This window comes from Podarcis melisellensis, assembly GCF_964234715.1.
Source record: "Podarcis melisellensis genome assembly, chromosome: 12".
NCBI classification, from domain to species: Eukaryota; Metazoa; Chordata; class Lepidosauria; order Squamata; family Lacertidae; genus Podarcis; species Podarcis melisellensis.
This window is the reverse complement of record NC_138544.1, coordinates 34,807,244-34,830,218: the sequence shown is the minus strand read 5'-3', so window position 1 is coordinate 34,830,218 and position 22,975 is coordinate 34,807,244. Positions and strand designations below refer to the sequence as shown.

Below are 22,975 nucleotides of genomic sequence, written 5' to 3'. Positions count from 1 at the left end.
GTTTGTACTATACTGTAGCTTGAGAAGGGATGGAGAAACTTTCTGAGTCCAAGGACAAACCTTCCCATGTAGACTGACTTCAGAGGCTGCCAAGGCAAAAGAGGGTTGAGCAATGGATGGGATTCTTTGCTTTGCAGTGTAAGATATAGTCCAGCCCCACAATGAGACAGGGTGTGGTGTTAATGGTTAGAGCGCTGGATTATGGCCCGAGAGACCAGGGTTCAAACCCCAACTCAGACATGATGGCTCACCAGGTGAGCGTGGGCCAGCCACTGACTCTCAGCCTAATCTACCTCACAGGGTTGCTGCGAGGATAAAATTGGGAGACACCCACGTGCACCCCCTTGAGCTCCTTAGAGGAAAAGATGGCATATAGATATAATAAACGAAATGCCTCATAGCATTCCGCACACGCGCTCCATCGGGCAAGCCAAAAACATGGCAGCTGAAAGATTCCGGCCCTGCAAAAAAAGCACTTGAGAAGAGCGCCGGGGAAGGGGCGTGGCCTATTCGTACTGAGGACCAGATGGACAGGACTTCACAGCCAACCACATTCGCCTGAGCCAGGGCTGGAGAAACTATTCGGCAGGTGCCCTCGGTTATCCAGGACTCGGACCCTGTCTGGGAAAGCGGGCGCATGAGGAGGCGGGCAGAAAGGGGCGGGCCTCGGCTTCCGAGGGAGGAGCGCAAAAGCACGGAAGCGGGCGGGACTCCCAGCTTCACCCTCTCTATAGGCGCCTCAGAGGGAAGTGGGCGGAGCGAGGAAGTCGTGCCCGAGACTGTGCCGTTGCTCGCCCTGAGGCGGCCGGTGGGAGTGCGCTTGCGCAAGAGAAGGACCGATCTGTTCCTTAAATCACCTGAGGAGGGGAGTGGACGGGGCCGCGCAGGCCCGCCGTGAGGGGAGGAAGATGATGGAGCGGGAGACGGCCGCGCGGTCTTGGCAACCGCGGCGGCGGCGGCTCTGGGCCTTCTGCCTGCCGTGCTGCTTCTTGCTGTGGTGCCGCCCAGTGACAGGGATGGAGTCCACTGCGTCGCCTTCGCCATCTCCCGCTACGCGTAAGCGAGGAGGCCCTTCTGGGCTGCCCGGGACGGGTCGTGGCGGGTGAGGGGGGGGCTCTGCTCTTGATTCCTCCCTGGTCCTGGTCTTGGTTGGAGGCAGGGGCCGCAGCGGCCTCTCCTTGGGCCCTTGGAGGGCCGGGCCGTTTCCCCCGCTTGTTAACCCCTCCCCACCCTCACCCCCACGTAGGGCACCTTCAGGTACAAGCCGCGCGTCCCTCTTCCCCTCGCGAGGAAGCCCGACGGCAACTTCCCTTTCTCTGGCTCAAAGAAGGAACTGTTAAAATGGGCAGGTGTATTATAGTGCCAGTTTCCTGGGACTGAAAGTTCCCCTTCTCGGTCTTGTTTGCATCTCATCCCAACCTAGATAGCCGTTTTGGACGTACCTGCCCTGTTAACTGCTGTCCCCTGGCCTCGATTCACCCCCCGCCTCCTTTATCATAATGACATCTCCTCCGAAATAACTGACCGTAGGACTTGGAAGCCGATTCCTCTCTTTTCAGTGACAAATAAGGGATCATGGCTAATAGTTTAAAGAATCCAGAATTGGATTGTTGTGGGTGTATTTCCACTTAATTTTGTCTCCTGTTTCCTTCCTTCCTATCTTCCACCCCCTGCCAGTGTTCTGTTTCCATACAAGGAGGCTTATCTTCGTTGTATGAGAGACTGGTATAGCTCAAACTGGCTGAAGCTAGCTGATTACTTACAGGCCACAAGTGAAAAATGAAAGCTGTAAATCAGAGAGATTATCCTGGGGGCACCAAATAAGTCCTTCATGGGTACCATCCAGTGCTTTTTTTCTAAAAAAAATGTTTCAGGGTACTCTCATTTTCCTACTCATATTGAAATACTGCCCCTCAATGAGGCCAAACTTAGATTCACAAAATGTTTAGGGGTATGCGCCCCCTGCATCCCCCCAGAAAAAAGGCACTGATACCATCACACCCATGGGGGCTGAGTTGGCAGCCCCTGAAATATGTCAACCCTAGTTCCTGTCAAGATGAATATAAGGCCAGACCTAAGATTCAGTATCCTGTTTCAAAGTAGGGTGAAGGGTTTTGGGTGTGTTTGTGCGGTGCTGAATGTCTTGTTGACATCTCTAAGCAGAGTTTAGACTAGTACGCAAATGGGTGGAAGTTGTTTTGGAGGATTTACAGTTCTTTAATACATTCTAAAGTGTTTTAGCATAGTTCAGATTCACATTTCATATGATCAAAGAGATCATACGTATGTCTATACAGCTGTCAGAAAACTAAGTTCAATTAAGTTCTTGATTTTTCATGCAAACTTTATTCCTTTCCAGCATGTGCTGCTTTTACTCAAAAGACATGTGAAGAATGTGTAAAAAATACCAAAGTAAGTTTAGTCACTTTTCTATTTGGGGGGATTTTCTAGTGATAACATAAGTGAATACTTCATGCACTGGCAGAATAAAATGTTTTGCAAGCATTTGTTGCTACACTTCAGTGGAAGTCCTTATTCTCTAATGGAAATTTACTGGACAAACTCTCACACAACTGACTCATTCGCCATGGAAACTGGAACCAATTGCTATTTTTTTTCAGGGAGCCTTGGAAAACTGTTCTTTATTTTTTGTGCTTTTGCAAAAAACTATATGCTCAAAGTGATGTGCTCTAATACCAAGTTGCTTTACACAGTAGACTTGAAGGGGAGAGCACTGTTGCATTCAAGTTCTTCTTTTGGGCTTCTTGCGGATATCTGAGAACAGAGCTGCATTGACAGGCATTTGATCTGATCCACCAGTCTCATGTGTACTTAAGGCATGACTTGACTTTTATAGGATAAAACAGCTCCCCTTGATTTGATAATTACAACTCATAATTCTGTGCAGAGTTCAAATGTTTAAAAATCTGCTTTAAATTAGTATAGAATAGAGTTCTTTAAATTATAAACATCTGGTTTGAAAACAACATAAGCATACATTGCAGCAACTTCTCAAAGTGCATCAGTTTTAAAAAATATATATCAATGTTAACAACACAAAAGGATATCAAAACTTTCTCTAATACTGAGCAGTTTGCCAAAGTTTTTAACATAGTATGTACAAAATGATCAGAACTGTTTGCCAAGGCTTTTAACAGATATTGTGAGCAGGGTTGTCAACAATGGTCTGTGTTTACTCAACTGCCCCAACTCGACAATAACTTCAAGCAGCACCAATGTAGATAGGAGCTACTGTCTATTGGATTTCAGTCTCTCACCAGGAAACCAGTCTCCCTGAAATCTAGCTGTGAGAGGTTGTATTTGCTGCTGGGCTAGAGAAAGTAAGTAGGGATTCTGTCAGTATAATGACCATTCCGCTGACCAACAATTTCCTTCCCTGAGCAGATAGATTTGATGTTGGGGCTAGTGTTTGAAAACTCCCCGACTTTGGTTCTGGGGGATTTAAACATGCATGCTGAAACCATCTTAACAAGTCCAGCTGTCACGACTATTATGGAACTATCTCAGTATACATCATAGACCCAATGTATAGAGTAGCTCATACTTGCAATCTGGTTCTCACAAATGGAAGACTTATATATGTGTCGGGAGAAAGTACAAATCACCCTGTTGTCATCAATCAACAATTTCCTTGTAGGATTTAGGCTATTGATAGTGTTGCCACCCTGCAAGGATGGATGACCCCTTAGAATGTTCCGTAGCAAGACACTAATGGAATCTAAGGGATTCCTGAATGCTCTAGGGAAGTTTCCAGTTGGCATGGCTGCTCGCATCTGAGGCCCTGATCTCACTGTGGAATGGTGAGATGGGAAGGGTCATAGATTGAGTCCTGAGCACTCTCCTAAGCTTGACTTCCTGGTTTTCAGATGAGCTCTGATCAGTGAAATAGGCTGCATGACTGTTGGAGCATAAGTGGAACAAACAGTGTACCAAGTACAACTGACCACCACTGTTAAGAGTGCATGTTTGCACCTACTGAGTGGTAGTGGTGGCAGTGAAGAAGGTTTACCATTGCATCCTCATGTGGCTATTCAGCAGAGCTTTTCCAGGCAGTGATGGTGCTAAAGGGATCCTCCCATAAGGGAGAAGGCCTTGAACCTTCAGACGCTTGCTGTGACAGATCGGCCAGGTACTTTTAGAATAGCTTCTCCATTTGTAACCAATCCTTGGGATTTATGTTTCCCCTTCTGGTTATACTTGTGGGCTCCAATATCTTCTTTCTTTGTTGAAATATATAAACCGGGTCTACTTTGTTTTGAACAAATTAAGGACTGATTGGTTTGGATATAAAGGGAGACTAGTATGATTTGTTTGAAAAAACCAAGGAGGAAGGTGGGGAGAGTAGGAAGCAGAGGATTAGTCATAAGTGGCCAAACCATGGCTTGCTTTGTCATGCATACCATTACCAAGTAATGAAAACTATTTTTATAAGATGTCCATTTGTTTAAATAGTACATAATTCTTTAAAATAGTGCATAATTCTTCTGTATTTAATAGCAATGAATGACTTTTGTGGTAACTGCAGATAGTTTGTTAGCACTGGCCTTGTGACTGTGAGATTGTTTACATTTTAATATCCGTTTTTGAAAGTTTTCTTCACTTTCCCTAATTTGGTTATACTGTTTACATTTTAATACCCATTTTTGAACATTTTCTTCACTTTCCCTAATTTGGTTATGTACTCTTCAGAAGTAAAGACTGATTTAGTTGTATTGGTGTGGTACAATGGCCCCATATTTTTTTTAAGCTGTAGCTCAGATAGATAATATCCCTTTGTACTCAGTAGTTGTTTTGTCCAAAAGAATAGCCTTATTGTGTTAAAGCAACATCTAACCCAGTATCTACTGTCCAACTGCTCTTGGACAGTTGGACACTAACAATTTAGAGCAAGCATCTTTGGAAACCTTTTGCTGCCCCTTTCACAGCTGTAGGTTCAGCAACAGGGCAGAAAAAAGGAGCAGAGCCAGGAAGCAGTGGAAGAATAAAAGTGTAGGAGAAGTATTTAATGTTGGAAAGATAGAATGAAGTGGAGGCAAGGAATAAGATTGGGCAATAACTGCTGAACATCTTACCTCTTCTGTAAATTCCTGCTATTTCATTTAAAATCTTACTGTACAGTTCTTACAATGTGAACAAAGTAACTTCTGAGCCATTGTGAAGTTACTAAAGCAACATAAATAAATATATTGTAAACACTGACAAAGTTTAGAGTAGTTATGGTAACAGAATGATGAATGACATTCACAATGCTGCAGTCTTAGTCTCGTCCTTGAGGAAACATAAGCCTGACCTTCATTTACCTGGATCATATGTGATGCTAAGTCAAACCATTGCTTAATATATGTGAATGTGAGGGTTCCCAGAGAGAAGATGGCAGCTGCTTCTGCACATCTCTCCTACTGCAACCCAATTCATGGTCTGGCTTATTGTGTCATTTGAACCCAGGAAACATTGCCATTGGGAGAGGGCACCAGGAGCAGAGGAAGAAAAGTGTTGTAGTTTCTACTAACTGTAAAACTGTCATTGGCTTCTTTTAATACCTCAAAAATTGACATAGAGGGTCTGCTTCAATCACTGCCTGCTCCCCACAGAAAATGTCAAGTTACAGCTCCATTTTAGTTTAATTTCAGACTATGTTAACTTCTCAAGAAGTGTAAGATTGAGTGGCTGACTTGCATCCTGATAAGACTACTTCTGTTTACTTTTCACTTTTGTTCTGCTTAGTGTCTTTGGTGCCATGTCAATTCCACTTGTATGGACTATCCTGTGAGGAAACTCATTCCACCATCTTCGCTGTGTAAACTTACAGACGCTTATTGGGCAATTTGTTGGGGTAGGTAATGATTGTGATTGTCTTTAATTTATTGTTACTTGTAATGGAAGCCATGAAATGATGATCATAATTCTTCATGCAAAAGTACTTAACTGGAGTTCTCCTACTAGTCAATATTTCATATATGCACCATTATCTTACATGGACTATTTATAAGCTTAAAAGTAGTCTTGCACACAGCACTAATCACCATTGGATTTCCTGAAGATTCCATTTTAATGAGACTATTTTTCTGGGAAGTTTGTTTCTGAATTGTTTACTGCTGATCTCTGATGCTGAACAGAAAAAACACAGTTCTGCTAAGTGGTAGGCTTAAGAATAAAGTTGAGTTCTCTGGATAATGTTGTCCTCTTCTGAAGTTGTCTTCTCTGATTTGCGTTCAGTTAATCAACTCACTTAGCTTGCACAATTGTTGCATTCAGTTATAATACCACATCATGGTATAATGTTATGATAAGGAACTTAGTTTCCCCTCAGATGGTCACAAGAAAGTGATAGGTTGTTGCTATGTTAATTTTAGATCAGGGTGGATAAAAATCAATGTTTTTTTAAAAAAAGAAATTAAAAATTGATTTTTTTTAATTTAAATCGGATTTTATTAAATTTAAATTGGATTTTAAAATAAAATGCTTTTGGAGGAAAAATCTTTCTAGAGATAGTTTTCTATTTAAGTTACATTGTAGTCCAAAGGGTATTCATCAGGAAATAAGGATTTCTTAAAAGTTTTTCATGTGTGCTAAGACTCAGTCTTAAGGTTTTTTTAAAAACAACAACGATTTAACCACATCAGTTAACAAACATGGATACATATGCTATAATGTTATTGTTTTAGTTAAATAATCATTTCCTTAATAACAATTAAACAATTTATTTTTCTCCTTCTAATAAAGTACAGCAGAAAAGTTGTCCAAATATAAACAGTTAACTTATTAAACCTCACAATAATTTCAGAATTATCTGTCTATGTATTTCTAATAGTAATTTTTGATATAACTGTAAAAACTACCGTGAAAATTTACAATTCCAAAAATGAAACCTTCATCTGGTTGTAAATATTAAGATTATACCAGCAAGCATGAGTCTTTCTGTAAAAAAAATAATTAAATCAAGTCTTACTGACTAGTGATTTAAATCATGATTTAAATAGATTTGATTTAAATCAAATCCGCCCTGTTTTAGATTAAGTGTAGTTTAATGCACTGCAGTTTAACATATCATCTAAATTCTAAACAAGCCACTCCATAATCATGGTTGGAAGTTAACGTCTTTTCAAGCAAACCATAGTTAAGATTAACAACAGTTTGTTTGGTTCTGACAAAACAGCAAACCACAGTTAATCAAAATGGAAATGAAAGCTGATTTCATGGGCTGGGCCGGGAGCAGTATGGGAGCCCAAAGCTTGCTGCAGCCTATTTCAATTGTTCTAAACTATGGATTAGCCTTGCATTCAATGTCTCTTTGTTTTAAATTGTTTATATGAGGGAAGAGTTCTTACAATACTTCAGATCCACTTGTTTATAGAGGGTTATCAAAAATAGATTTCACTGTTCACAAAGTTCTGTCGTAGTACATGAGTTCTCTTTATATGTTACACGTGTAGAGGGAATGCAGATGGGTATTTTGCCTAACCCCATGTGAAGTTTAAGTTGAAAATATCTGATTTTGCTACCCATGTAATTCTAATTCTCTCATTTTGAAATGTGACATTTCCTTTAGTGGTTGTTTTCTATTTTCTTCCAGGATATCTGCCTAATATTGTAGAAGACATACTTGAGAATGGATAAAATTGAAATTTGGATTCCATAGCGTCACTTGCCCTTTTAAATAAACAGACCATGTGCTAATGTTCTGACTATCTTAATGTGCTTAGTTTTAAGTTTAATTACCAGTTTTAAGATCTTTGATACAAGAACTAACCTATTAAAATGTGCAGGGCAGTACCTTGGACCCAGTTAGATGGAATCTCTAAACTAGAAGAACACATTTCACAATGACAGGCCCATCTACTTCATCACATAAGTGAATTCCAGTCATTCCATTAAGATATAATATGTAAGTTGCTGCAAGGTGGTCTTCTAATGGGCCCTAGTCGCTTCCCTGCATGGAGCTCTTCTCTGTTACTGTATTTCCTTCCTTTGCTAACCTTTGCATGTACTAAAATTCTGCTTTTAATTTTCAGTCAACTTTGAGGCTATGATCATCAGCATTGCAGTTGTAGCAGGCTTCCTTCTCCTCCTTATAGGATGTTGTTGCTGTTACTGCTGTCGCAGACGTCGTTCTAGAGGGTAAATGGTTTTTCTTAGTAACTTTGCTTGATTTTTCTCCCCCTGACTTCGTCACCATTAACCTATAATAAAGTTGTCCTTGAAATTAAGGGTTATACAAATGTGATTTTAAGCACCTGATTGAAAAACATATGGTCATCTTTGTTTACAAAAATTACAGGGATCCCCAGTACAGAATGGGTCTGCTCTACATTGAGTGTAAACTTCGTGTCAGAACTGGTTTTTTTTTTTAATTTAATGTACAGTTTCCTGAAGAAGGTATTATACACTTGAAACACATTGGATATCTGAAACATAAATTCCATTAAAGGCACTTTCATGACATGTTGGGGCTCATTCTTTAATGTCCATTACACATTGTGTCCACTGGGTGTCAGTGTTTTTTCCTCAATATGCTCATATGAAGTAGCAGATGAAAGATCTGTCTTTTAACCTAAATCAGTTTGATATGTCTTGTTATGATGCTGGTGAGTTAAAAGCTAGAAAGAACCATGTTTTGGCTTCTGATTCCTATTTCACACTTCCTCAGGTAAATTCAAGAAGGGAATCAATAATCTACTGCTAGTGAGAGAAATGGTTCCCAGTCAACGAATCCCATACTGTGATATCCAAGAACGCCATTTTTATATTGAATTACCAACACTCTTATTTATTCCACAAAATATATGACACATAAGGTGCAGTCAATGAATCATGACTTTCAAGTGTGTGTTAATGTCAGCTTCAAATTCTTCAGTATAAGATACCACTTATGATTAACTTGTAGAGAAAATGCTGCAAATTTGTGAATGTATGGGTAAACTAACAAACATAAATTCCTCAAAAACTAAATATCAGAAATTATAGTTTTTTTATTTTAAAAAAGTGCTTTATTTCTTAGGCGACCATCTGAAGAAGAAGAAAGATTTATCAGAGATCGGGAAGAAAAAAGAATGCAGTCACTTCAGCGGTATGTTTCAAAGCTTTTCTTTTTTAAAAAAACACCTAAATACCGTACATAAGTTTTGGTCATAGATGTCATTTTAAAAAAGCCTGCTAGGGATATGTTCAGTATAGGCTTGCTATAAAGCTTTGTAAGCATTAATTGCAGTAGTTCACTCTTAGTATTTATTAGGCAATATGCTTCTAAGCTGGCTCCTAAGGGTTTCAATAAATGCAACTCATGATGCTAGCTAGAGGCTTTGAGACCCTAAAAATAATAATTTGATGCTTGAGGGCAGTCAGCCATCTTGTACAAGTAGATATACAGGTCTGCTTCCAGACAGTGGCGGGGGAAAGGCAGCATAATGGAATGAAGCAGTATTGGGTGAGTCATCAGACCTTCTGTTTACAGCTCCAGGATAGCAAGATGTTCTGCCCTGGTGCTGATCCATTTTGTTAGCTGTTCTCCTGAGGATCTTCAAAGCTAGTCTATTTGTGCTAAATGTGAATAGTAATAGTGGTAGTATTTTATATGAAATATAAAATGAATCACACTGTTTGCCTGATAGCACCCATAGTGATGTACATTTAAAAAAAACAAACACTTTTTAATCCCTTGCTAGAACACAGAATGCAGGCAGACAGGAACAGCAATAATTTCCAGTAAGGATATCTGATTTCTTAGTTTTCTAAGTCAAAGAGAAATTATACATATATCTAGATTGCCACCATATATAAGATGCCCCCTATTTTTGGGACTCCAAATTAAGAAAACACCCCTCAGAACTACCTGTGTATAAGACGAGCCCCAATTTATAAAAAACAACAACCCTAGTCTTATACACGCAAAATACGGCATTTGCATGTTTCTTCAGAAGTATTGGTTATATATTCATTTAAGAAAACGTATATCCCACTTTTTAGTGCTAAAGTACCACTCAGGGCAGTTTTCAACACCTGAAAATTGCAGTTACATAAAAGTATATAAAATTGACCACAAAGAAATGTTCATCAGTTAAAATTAAAGCATTAAAATCATCTGCCACATACAGCAGAAGCCTGCAGGAATAAAACTGTCTTCAACAACTGGTGAAAATTAGCATTGCGTAAATCAGGCCACACTTCACAGCAGGGCTTTCTATAATCTTGAGTGCAACCACCGAGAAGGCCCTTTCTCTGAAATATGCTTCCACCCTAGATAGGGCACAGAGAAGCTCAGATTCTTTGAAACGGAAATTAATATTTGCAGAATTCCTCTTGGGACACTTTGCTCAGGTTTGCTGATACTTGTTACTACAGTGTTATACTGCAGTTTATCATTACATGTGAACCAACATATAGTAAGTTGGTAGGACTGTGGTTCAGTAGTAGAAGCTAGTCTTGCTTCTTATATTTGTCCCAAATTTAGGGTGGGATGCAGTCCTAACTAAGTCCTAAGTCTTTTGCACTAAGTCAGTCCCAAGAACCCTGTAAGAATCATGTAAATGATACTGCAATGTTAGGAGTCAAAGGCATGAGTCTTTTGTAGTTTGGTTCATGTCCCTCATGTCATGTTAAATTTATTGTTGGCTTTGGACTATTAAGTAGCAGGAGATCTCCCAGCATTCCATTTAACTTCAACTGCTAAGATGATCAGTCCTGGATTTTTTGTAGGCAACCTCTGGCTAGAAGAAAAGCTGTCTAAGCTAATATAGCATCTATCTGTCTACTGAAACCTCAACAAATCTCCTTGTGTATTGCCACAATTTATAAGTTAATTTTCTTGGCCATTAAAAAAACCTTTCATTTTACAAGCTGTTACGTATGTTAGAATAAGAATATGCTTATTCAGTATGCATACATCATTCATTGGAAACCCATACATTTGGAATAAAGACTTTTGAACTGATGCCTTATTTAGATATTACACTGTGATGGGCATTGCACCACAGTGCAACATAATATATTGATGCAGTCCTCTATCTAGAGCAGTGTTTCCCAACCTTTTTTGGGCAAAGGCAGACTTGTTTCATGAAAAAAATCTCGAGGCACACCACCATGCCAGATGGGGAAAGGTCACTTTTTACTTATGTAAAAAAAAAAATATATAGTAACAGCATAGAAGGTAATGGTTATCTCTTTGATGTCTGATGGGAGGGCATTCCACAGGGCGGGCGCCACTACTGAGAAGGCCCTCTGCCTGGTTCCCTGTAACCTCACTTTTTACAGTGAGGGAATTGCCAGAAGGCCCTTGGCACTGGATCTCAGTGTCTGGGCTGAACGATGGTGGCGGAGACGCTACTTCAGGTATACTGGACCGAAACCGCTTAGGGCTTTAAAGGTCAGCACCAACACTTTGAATTGTGCTCGGAAAGGTACTGGGAGCCAATGTAGGTCTTTCAAGACTGTCGTTACGTGGTCTCGGCGGCAGGTAGCAGCGCTCACAGCTTACGGACTGCACCGTGTAACAGGTGTCTGGCCCAGCAGCCTAAGGCGGACAAGCCACTGAAACAGGCATTCAGAATCCATTCATTTCATAAAACCTGCAGGGCTCAATCTCTGTGTTTGTGTATGTGTGTGTTTCTGTTTTGCCCAAGGGTCTGGGGGTGGGAGAGAGCTCTTTAGCATGATGCTTTTAAAACAATTAAATTATCAACAAACAAACCTGATGATACGAATAGCAACGTCAGGTGCTACCGGGGGGGGGGGGCCTACTCGGAAGTAAATACTGCGTCCAGGCGCAATTAGCGCTGATTTAAGGTGCACCAAGACTGCCTAAAAACCTCACCAAAGATATGCAACAAAGCGCTTCGTTGCAGAGGGGAGAGTTTGTGCACCGTGGAGGCTGGAGGGCTTCTATTCTACATGCGGGGGTTGGGGGGGCGAGGAAAATGTGCTCCGTGGGGGGGCGGGGAAGGCAAGAAAAGGAGCTGAGCTCTAACTATAGGCTCCCACGCTTGAGCACGCCCGACTCGGTGGGGCGGACCACCCTCTCTCCTGGAGGAGGAGGAGGAAGAGGAGGAGGAGATTCCCATCCACGGCGTGGCCTCCCGCGCTCCTGAACGGGAAATCTCTGCAGCCCAAGACTCTCTGCGAGGCAGCTCAGCCCTTCCTGCCTTGAGCCGCCGCCAGCCGCGCCCCCTCCCCAGTTATCTGCTGCCTGCCAAGCCCCGCCCCTCTTCATTGTCCTCCCCTTCTGTTTATTCCCCTTCCTCCATCCCTCGCTTTTTTCCCTCTCTTTCCTTTTTTTAAAAAAATATTTTCTCTTCCCCTTCTTTTTTCCCACCCTTTCTTTTTTCTCTTTCTCCCCCCCCCTCCCCGCCCTCCTGGGTTAAAGGATTTGAGCAATGGGTCTGGAGGTGGAGCTCGTCAGAGGATTAGCCCGACTCGCCCGCCTCCCTCCCACGGCACACTAGGCAACGTCCGGCGGCACACTAGTGTGCCGCGGAACACCGGTTGGGAAACACTGATCTAGAGTTTATTTTGAGCCAAGATCTGTGTTCCACTTATCTTTGTGTTCTAATGTGTAAGCAGGAGTTAATTATATTGCTTTGTCATATTTTGCTTAAAATTACGTCTTCAAGTATCTGTTTTTTATGTTCATAAACTTTTCAGAAAACATGAAAGAAAAGTGAAGCATGATGAGATACGGAAGAAATATGGTATGTATAATTCACATTTAAACACCCCACCCCCAATATTTAGCCCCAGTAACCTATTCTTAGTTCATGAACTATCTGGAAAATACATCTTCATACCTTCCCTGTCCCAAAAAAGAGTTTGGATGCTGCTGGAACCTATTTGTTATATCGTCTCCATATTATATGTGGTTTGCAGGGTAATTTATGATAAAAATATGATGTTAAAGCAGTTTCAGTGTCTTGCTGGTCCTTCTCCTTATAAGATGGCAAGCCGGTCTTGCAGATGCTAGACCATGGTTCTGCAGTGAATTTGGGATCTTAACTCTCCTGCAATATACCTGCCCTTACCCTGAACATTTGCCTAAGAGACTACATTTAATTCTTAGCTTGTCTATGGAGCTCCCAACACCAGATTGTGAATTTAATATTGCAATTTTGTTGAATTTTGAATGGTGGAGGCAAGAGAGAGTGAGTGAGGGAAGCAAAAGTTGCCTTCTTTAGCCCCTAATGGTTTATAGTGTCTTGGAGGTGAGGGAAAATACAGGCAGTGGTGGGAAATACTTTTTAATTAATTTGTTAATTTTAACCCTGCCTCCAGTAGAGCCAAGGATGGCATGCACATAATCCATTCTAATAACAGAATAAAACATTAAAAACACTCCATTCAAAAATTACAGTAAACACTACCAATCAACTACAACACATTGGTTCTCTGCTGTTGCCTGCAGTTATGACACAAAGATCAAGTTTATTTGTATCATATCACAAGAGTGAGGTATATTAAAACATATATTAAAACACTCAATAGTCAAACTCTCTTTGGCTATTAACCTGCAGTAACATGTTTTGTAGTATATTGTTTCACCCCCTCTAAATCAAAAGTTATAGCTGCTTGAGTGCCTAGAGAGATCATGTAGATGGAAAGGTAGTGTGAAGTATAAGTCATCTGCAGGCTTTACTGCTGTAGAGTTTTCTTTTTAGTACTTTATTTTGCTCTTAAGTCTAGTAGCTTATGGATATTTGAGTTACACGTTGAACTAAAGTGCTTGGGACGCAATCCAGTCCAAATTTTATAGACAGCTGCTTCTATGATGTAGTGTTCTAATTATTGGCAAAAAGAATTTATGCCATGGTGTAAAAGAGGAGACAGCGCCATATGTACAGTGTACTGGGATAAGTGAGGTGAATCCTGTGCCCAGGATTAGAAATTGGAATTATTTACTGTGCATACAATTAAAAGCAATCTATTAATCTACAAAAAATCCTGCATATTTCTTATTCTGCACAATTCTGCTACACCCTAGCTAATATCTATTAAAGTGTTACTTAGTCTCCCTGGCTTCTGAAAGTTCACTGGGCACTGCTCCTAAATCTGAAAATCTTCACTACTGTAAGGACTAGAAACATTGTATACCCATACTCCTTTGCTTACGCAAATTCTGTGATCACAGAATACCCATCGCTTGAATTATTAATGTAAGCAGCTCCCAGTGGCGTAGCGTGGGTTGTCAGCACCCGGGGCAAGGCAAGTAATTTGCTCCCCCTAACCCGTGGATTTGCGCCCCCTAACCCTAACCCCCAGATGTTGCGCCCGGTGCGGCCGGGCCCCCCTGCACCCCCCACGCTACGCCACTGGCAGCTCCTTTCTATATCTTTGGACAGTAAGCATTTAATAGGGATGCTTTCATCATTTTTTGAAAATTAAGCACTACTAATTGCCTAGTTCATATTGCTAGTTGGTATCCCTTCTCCGCAACAGTGCACCTCCTGTTTAATATAAATCTGGTCCATACATCATTGCAAACTTCACTCAACAAGGGCCTAATAAAGAATGTTGCAGAAAAGTGTAAATACACTAGATCTTCCCGTGGTGTGCAGAGGAGTCTTCTCATTTAAATAGGCAAGAATGAATGGAGAGTAGCAAATGCTTTGCTAACCCATCACTAAATTAAGATAACATCTGAAATGTCAGCCTTTTTTGGCTTTGAGGGAATGTCTTTTTACCCCTATTTCACCCATCAGCTTTTCTTGCTCCATTTAAATGGTAATTATAAATTTATAATGCATTGCAGGTGTTGCTCACTCTAGCCACAGTCCTTTGGGAGCACTGGAAGCAATAGAGCTTTAATAAGTAGGACTACTCGGTTTGAGTAGTTTCTTTGTTACGCGATTTGCCACTTTTTTATAAGAAACCCTGGTATGAATACAGTTTGATTGCTTAAATTATAGGTTCATGGCTAAATGAGTTTGAGCAGCATTTAAATTATTTTTCACTGTGGTAACTTTCAAAGGAAATAGATGCAGTTGTCGCATACATGCTACAATTCTGTTTGTTATGCAAGTAAAACATTACAACATTTTATGCTATGCCTTTGTTTAGATTCTGAATACTCTTTCATATAGTAGGGGAATCAACAGAAGGTAGATCATGGTCCACTGGTTGACCAGTGGACAGTTTCTGGTGGACTACCCGAGTATGTGTTTCTTTATCTGTCTATTGTGAAAACTGTTCATTTATTCCTACTCTGCTTTTTGTGCTTTAGCCGGTTACTGATCTGTAAGAGGACCTGCTATAAATTTGCTCAAGCAGCTTGGTCAAAAGCTTTTTGAAGCCCACAAGCTTATTAATGTTTCAAAAAAAAATCTAAAAGGTTACTGGCACAGGATTTACCTTTGCATAATCCATGTTGAGTCTTCTTAAGCATTCCTGGATTTGCAGTGTGTTCCTGACACCTTCTACTTCCCCACTCTGACTAGCCACATGTTTCTCAGTCATCTGCTGCTTAGCCATATTGCCAAGGACCCAAGAAGTTCCCAAACTACATGTAGTCATGGTCAGAATGAGCCAATATAACTGGCTGGAAGTGAAACCATTTTACCAATTGTTGCTGGCTTAATGTCTGAAGGCAAAGAAAACTGAAGAAGGTCCTTTAGATACTTAGCTTCGGGCCATATTGATCTGTAGATTAGGGATGGGGAACTTATGGCCCTCCAGGTATTGTTGAACCCTAACTGCCATCAGCCCTATCCAGCATGTCCAGTTGTCAGGGAATTAATTCCTTTTTCCCTGTTAGTGGATATAGTCTCAAACAATAACTAATTTCCAGTAGGTGAAGACCTTTCCTGACTCTCTGGAATAATTTAAGGGCAGAATCACCTTCATACATGCTACCTTCCCTTTAGATCTGCTGTAGTTCACAACCATTATTAAAAGAGAGAACCTGCCACATCAGGTGGGGCTAACCTGCGACTGGTGGGAGTTGTGGTGCAACACCATCTGAAGGGCCACAGGTTGGCCACCCAGGTGCTCCATGTGATAAGGCATGCTTATACAGTGGTGCCTCGCAAGACGAAATTAATTCATTCCGCAAGTCTTTTCGTCTTGCGAGTTTTTCGTCTTGCGAAGCACGGTTTCCCATAGGAATGCATTAAAAATCAATTAATGCGTTCCTATGGAAACCGCCTTCAGACCAGGTCCGGGGACAGTCTGTCCCCCGACCTCTTCTGAAGGCTGGCGGGGGGGGGGGGCGAAAGTCTTTGCTCCCCCCCCCCCGCCTGCCTTCCCGGGACAGCGGAGACTTTTCCGCTGTCCGGGGCGATCTTAAAATGCTGGCGGGCGGCAGCGCCACCCGCAAGCATTCTTCTGAAGGCGGGCGGGCAGCATTCTTCTGAAGGCGGGCGGGGGGCAAAAGTCTTTGCTCCCCCCCCGCCTGCCTTCAAAAGCCGTCCGGGGGCTTTTAAATCGCCCCGGGACAGCCCCGGGGCGATTTAAAAGCCCCCGGGAAGGCAGGCAGGGGGGACAAAGACTTTTGCCCCCCGCCCGCCTTCAGAAGAGGGACCTCTTCTGAAGGCGGGCGGGGGGCAAAAGTCTTTGCTCCCCCCGCCTGCCTTCAAAAGCCATCCGGGATAGCGGGAAGCGCTTCCCTGCTATCCCGGACTGCTTTTAAAATGCTGGCGGTGGGGAGCAAAGCCTTTTGGCCCCCGCCGGCCTTCCTGGACCTCTTCTGAAGGCTGGAGGGGGGGGAAGGCTTTGCTCCCCTCAATAGCATTTAAAAGAGGTCCCCGGAGATTTCCCTATGGGCTTTCTTCTTGCGAAGCAAGCCCATAGGGAAATTCGTCTTGCGAAGCACCTCCAAAACGGAAAACCCTTTCGTCTAGCGGGTTTTTCGTCTTGCGAGGCGTTCGTCTTGCGGGGCACCACTGTAAAGTGGATAGACACAGTTGGCACACATAGGTTGCATGATCTGCTTGCTGTTTGGTCATTTGGGTTGTTGCCATCAGGAAGTTATTTTAAAGCTTTGTGTTTGAAGCCTGAACCATGTCTATGTTTGAATGTCGACAATTCTGTATGATATCTTTTACTGTGCCTATCAGTAGATTAGATTATAATTGCTTGTTATGTGATTTTGCTACTGTTGCCTACCTGTTTGTATGTGTCACTGTATGCATCTGATTGCTGGTCAACAAATAGTCATTGAAGGGCTGGGACTCCTTTTCTCTGTGAATAATGTTCTTTAAGTGTTGGCATATCAGCCTGTCTATACATTTTCACATTGTCTTGTGCATCTGATCACTAAGCTCATATCTGTTGTCTGCTTTCTAATGTCTCTTGCCTCTCCACCCCTAATTCTATTTTTAAAATATATTTTATTTATAATTTTTGGGTTTATACATTTCAATAATTTTACAGTCATTTTAACATTTCACAACTTGACTTCCTTCCCCTTCTTTCTGCAGTTCCTTAAATTTATTTTTTAATATTTTCTGCATATTAACTTGATTTGTTTATTTATTCATCTACTTAAAATATATACTCTTATGAAACTGCAGGTTATTACAATAATTCTGCCATTGTTCTTATCTGTTTACAATTTGTAAATACTCAATATATCATTTCTATTATTTTATTTAAAAGTTTGTTATCTTGATTTCTTACTTTTCTGATAAGTTTCGCCATTTCTGCTTATTCCATAAGTTTTTGTATCCATTCTTCTTTTGCTGGGACTTCTTTCCATTTTTGAGCAAGTAACATTCTTGCCTCCCCACCCCTAATTTTAGATTCTGTTACTTGTCTTTGTACCAGAATGTCATACTTCATAACTCCAGTGTTAAGTACTCCCATAATGACATTTCCTGTGCTGTGCTTGTGCTATGAGTGTCTTTTGTTTATACATATCAGTGTGCTCTTAAAATAGATAATGTCATTGTGTGTAGACACTGCATGCCAGTTTTAATTGCTTCCTTAATTGGTGAGTAATCAGGTTAGACTAGACATGATGAAACTCCTTTTTGTCTGTGGGCACTAAGCCTTGATTAAAGTTCTTGATGGATGGTGAAGTATGATTTGAAGCCTTCCAAGTTTTAATTAACTATTTAGAATTTGCCTTCACTTTTTCTTTTAGCTCAGTAGCAAGTGTTTCTGGTTTCTTAGCCTGTGTGTTGAGCTGCTCTTCATAAGGTGTTGGAGTGTTGTCTACTTTTTCTAGGTGCAGCTCATCATATTTTTCCAGTAGCACTATTATAAATTGAGATCATATAATCCTTACAATTGTACTTGTACTCCTTACCTTTTTTGTACTTGATGTTCATCCTGGCACCCAAGCGACAACCTAGTTTGTTGTGATGACATGATATTATTCTATTTGCAATTTGGAAGCAGAGTTCACTTCATCAGCTCTGCTGTGAGAGGCCATCTCCATCAGGCCTTCTCTCCCCTCAGCTGCCATCTGCGGGCAGGCATTTGATCAGGTTGCCTCAATGGGAGGGATAAGAAGCAGGGCTCATTTCATCAGCTTTGCTGGAAGCGCAGCTTCATCAGCCACCTCCTGCCTCTGAATTATGCCAGCTGGTCACTATAGGAATAACGGTTTAGAAATTAGTTTCTGAGTTTTGATTTTCCTCTTCCATCTCTGTCCCTTTCACCTTGTGGTTTGTGGGTAGGCTTGTTTTGCTTGTATGTAAGTGACTCTGGGATCCTTTTTGGCTGAAAAGCTGGGTACAGGTGCTCTAAATAAATAAATTTTGACATGACAGAACAGGTTCAATGTACTGGTGCAGTAATTGGGCTGTACCATCCTTGGCAACATAGCTAGCTGGTTTGCTATGTTTTAGCTACCTGGTTGAATAATATTTTCTTAAGTATGTTATTTTAATTGTCCTGCTTTCCCCCCAGGTCTCCTTCAGGATTCTGACCATCCATATAGCAGATATGAGAATGAATGAAAATGGATGCTACTGTGTCTTCTTAAAGATGGCAAAATGTGAAGTTAATTTTCTGGTTCCAGTTTAAATCACCAAATATGTGCATAAATGCTTAATAGAAAATGGTCTTTCCCCCCCCCCCTTTGTAAGCAGCATTCTGTTTGTGTATGTAATTTTTTTCTAATATAGAACACGTCAGTGGTTCCTTTTCTCTCTTCCCCCATCCCCTGTTCCTTTTCTAGACCTCTTATTTAATGGAATGTGAGTTGAGTACAGAAATAACAATCATGTCATTTCCCCTAACACTCTAACCTTTATAAAACAAAGATATCATCGTCTTTTCCACATAATGCTAAATAAAGACCTCCTTTAAATCTGTGTCAAGTAAGTGTTGGCAAGTATTTGACACTACAGACATGTGTGGTATCAAGTGATGACAAATAATTACAGCCTATGCCACTTCCAAGACTGTTAATAGAATATGAGGGGTGTATGTGAGAGTATGCTGGTGTGAAATGGCCACCTTGGGCACAGCAACCAGACCTGGATAGCTCTTGGTGTTTCTAAGTCAATCAGTACTTTCTTGCTCTGCCCCAGCTCCTTGAATGTGGGTACCTAATGGAAGCAAACATATCCTTGCCTCTGGCTTTTCAAAAATCTCTCTCTCTCTCTCTCTCTCTCTCTCTCTCTCTCTCTCTCTCTCTTACACATAAACACACACACCAGTTGGACTTGCAGTGGCACACATCCTCTCCCAATATCTTGCTCCATTTGGGCCTTCACTGCAGTTTGAGCAGACAACTCCATTGCCACTTAGGGAGATAAGTGCCCTGCTTAGGTGTTGGGAGAGGGTTCTGATTTGTGATCATTATAGACCAACATTTGAATGACAATGGATATTCAACAATACCTGATAGCCTTGTTCCATTTTTCTACAACATGTAGAAAGCAAATAAATTTTTCTAATGTATAAAGAACGTCTGTATGTAGTGCTTTTTTCTATATATCTTCACTTCTAATAATGAACTCAAGTGGTGAATGCTGACAGGTTTGTGGCCACTGAAAACAGGGGAGGTATTAACATGCTTGGGAGAACCAAAGAAATTGCAGAAGTAGAACACGTTGCCAAAAGGTGGCATCTACCACAAAGCAGCCCAACAAGACCTGTGCATTCTCAGTAGCCAAAGAATATTGGGCACATTTGCAAACCAGAGAAACTACCATGAGCATCACACATACAAGTATGCATTGTGACCTCTTCTATTGGCTACAATAGAATATTATTTTCAAGCATGGATTCATTGGAAAATGAGCTCCTGAGGGTGCATGGGAAGGCCTCTAGAAGCATGTGCATTCACAGGAGCCACATTGGCAGCCCCTGGAATAGGCTGTAGATCAAATATAGAACAGAAACTAGGAAAGTGGGGAGGTGAAGAGTCAAATGCCCTGCTTGGAGAGCACAGCTATCTGGAACTCTGAATAGGCACTATTCTTGGAGTGATTATATATTGCTCATTTTGTTGTAGATCCCACAAACTTTGTATTGTCCTGGTATTACACAGTTAAAAATGTCTGTTGAAAGTCACATAGGTGAACTTTTGTGAAAATCAGGTGCCCTTTTCTGAATCCTTGCTACTCGTCCTGCATTCAGTCAGAATTATATACAAAGTGTTTTGTTTTCTGTTTCCTTTTAAGCAGCTACTCTCTCTAGGACTATCAAATTGTGCATGGATACTGTGGGATTTTTTTGTTCGGAATTTACTTTTGTGGATATCTGAAGCTAGATTTTTATGATTTCCCAGGGTGTGTGTTGTTGCAGCAAAAATAATGAGTCTTTGGTATCTTAAAAACCTGCTATGGTCCATGAAATCTTATACCATAATAAATTCATTTTTAAGGTGCCACAAGAGTTTGCTGTAGATTTGAACACTACTTGGAGCAATTTATTAGATTGTGACATGCAAATAATTTTGATATAATAAACTATATAGCATATATATTAATAATATACTTCCATGTCATTGTGCAGCAGCCTGTTTAAGCAAAGCAAGACCTCATTGCTCTGGTTTGTCAGTGGCTTTTGAATTCAGATATGCTTGACAACCCACAACATAGGCTGGTTTGCAAGCCACCCTCGAACCATTGATTTGGGCCCTTGTGACTCATGCTATGTGAGATCACATAGGTTTGGAATTGAAAACAAAGGGATTTGGCTTGTCATCTGAATGGAGACATAAAGGCTGAGTAATGAGTTCTTATTGGAAATCCCTTGTGAAAGTAGGTTGAATGCAATGGAAAGTTTTCTTGCCCTTTTCCAATGGTGTCTGACATGACGGCTGATCCTCTTAACCATCACAACCATCCTGCAAAGTAAGAGGTTACAAGAGTGCAATGATCCAGGGACCAAGCAGGGACTTCAGATTAGGTCTCCTACTTAAAGCTGATGTTGTCCATTATCTCACACTTACTCTATTTTCCCTTGAGACATTCTCTTTCATAATAGAGTGTCTTTTATATTTGCTCCTTTGTAGTTCACACATTTTCCAATTCAGTGTTTATGAAATATGAAGGCTACAATCCTCAGTATACTTACCTGAAAACAGTGTGACTGGCTTCTTGGTAAACCAATGTGATGATGCTCCCTTAGAAATAGAAATACAAAATCATGTTGCTCATCCTTCCACCTCGGCATTGTAAAAATATTTACTTCTAGGAAAGATCTTCATGTGAGCAATAAATTTTGTTTGTCCAACAGTAACTTCAGAAAAGCCAGCATAGACGCATTTCAAGTCCTGCTATTAATATTCTGAAAAACAGTTAATATGGTGGAACAAGGGCGCAAGACAATTTTGAATCAGTGTTAATAGTGCCTGCAAGTAGATTGTCCATGAATGGTTCTCTCTGAAAAATAAGCCATATAATGAGGAGCTCATGTGTGTGAGCTGTGGTTGCATAAGCTGTTGTTGCCTGGGGAAAGAGGGGGACTTGGAAAACCCAAAGACAAAAATAGCATGTGTAATTTTGGATATAGACACAGATTTGCCTCTTAATTTTGTCATCTACTGAGTTCTAGCAGCTAGATTTATTCTACATAGATGAATGAAGTGGGAAATATCAAAACATTGGTCATTTTTTAAAATGTTCCAAAAAACCCCTGTCAAATTTGCAAGTAACTCATTGAACATAAACCATGTAGGGTAGTTTTACAGCCCAGTCACGATCCTAGAGAGATGTCTGCTGCTTGCATTAATGCAAACTGGGCTAAGATCTGATCCTTGCTTAGCATCAACTTTGCATCATGCCTAACAGCTTAAAGAGACAGGTAGAGAGGATACCAACCACTTTAATAGATACCACTGTATCAGTTAAGTTGCCCACTAATCAATTCTAGCTCTTCTAGCAATTGCACAAAGAAAGCAATCTAGAGTTGCCTTTACTGCAGACTAACACAAGCAAATCCAATTGCATTATTTCCCTTCTGTTGATGCATGCCAGACTGTAGGAGGAATTGCAAGCTAAGAGTTTTGGTGGAGATAGTAAGCCCAACCAGTCACTGCACAATACTGTTCTATCCCTTAGCCCAGAAGTGGAAAACCTGTGGCCTTCCAGATACTGGATTCCAATTCCCATCAATCCCAGCCACCATAACAAATGGTCAGGGATAATGAAAGTTATAATCCAGTAATATCTGGAGGGCTGAAGGTTTCCAGGAGGGCAAATACCAATATTTACACGGAATGAGTAAACTTATCAGAAACTTACAGTATATTTGTGTTTTTGTTGTTGTTAGGTAGCAGTTGAGTCACCAAGTTGGAACGTATTAAAAGGTCTACCTACCATCTACTGCTTGCTGTGACTACAGACTATTCAGTGGCCTGCAGGCCTGTATACCCTTAACTACAGAGCACAGATCATGCCATATATATTAAGTGAAGCTTCATGTTGCAAGGCAAAGGTTGCTTGCTAGCCTTTCTTTCTAACTTGGAGGAAATAACACTGCTACCCCATATAATGTACTAAAGTGCTGGAGTGGAAAGAGGCACAATTCTTGACATTTGATAACATCTATTTGTGGCAATCTCAGCAGCTCAAAG

At 41.0% G+C, this 22,975-nt stretch overlaps 1 protein-coding gene across 1 annotated transcript; it reads left to right on the top strand.

Moving 5' to 3' along the window:
• Nucleotides 1-714: 714 nt before the first annotated feature.
• On the top strand, nt 715-19,858 carry PTTG1IP2 (PTTG1IP family member 2). The gene is made up of 7 exons (XM_081882887.1): nt 715-1,056; nt 2,360-2,412; nt 5,746-5,854; nt 8,034-8,139; nt 9,020-9,088; nt 12,655-12,701; nt 18,853-19,858. Exons 1-7 carry the CDS (start codon nt 909-911, stop codon nt 18,900-18,902), a joined length of 582 nt encoding a protein of 193 aa, XP_081739013.1. The 5' UTR covers nt 715-908; the 3' UTR covers nt 18,903-19,858.
• The last annotated feature ends 3,117 nt before the right edge of the window (nt 19,859-22,975 follow it).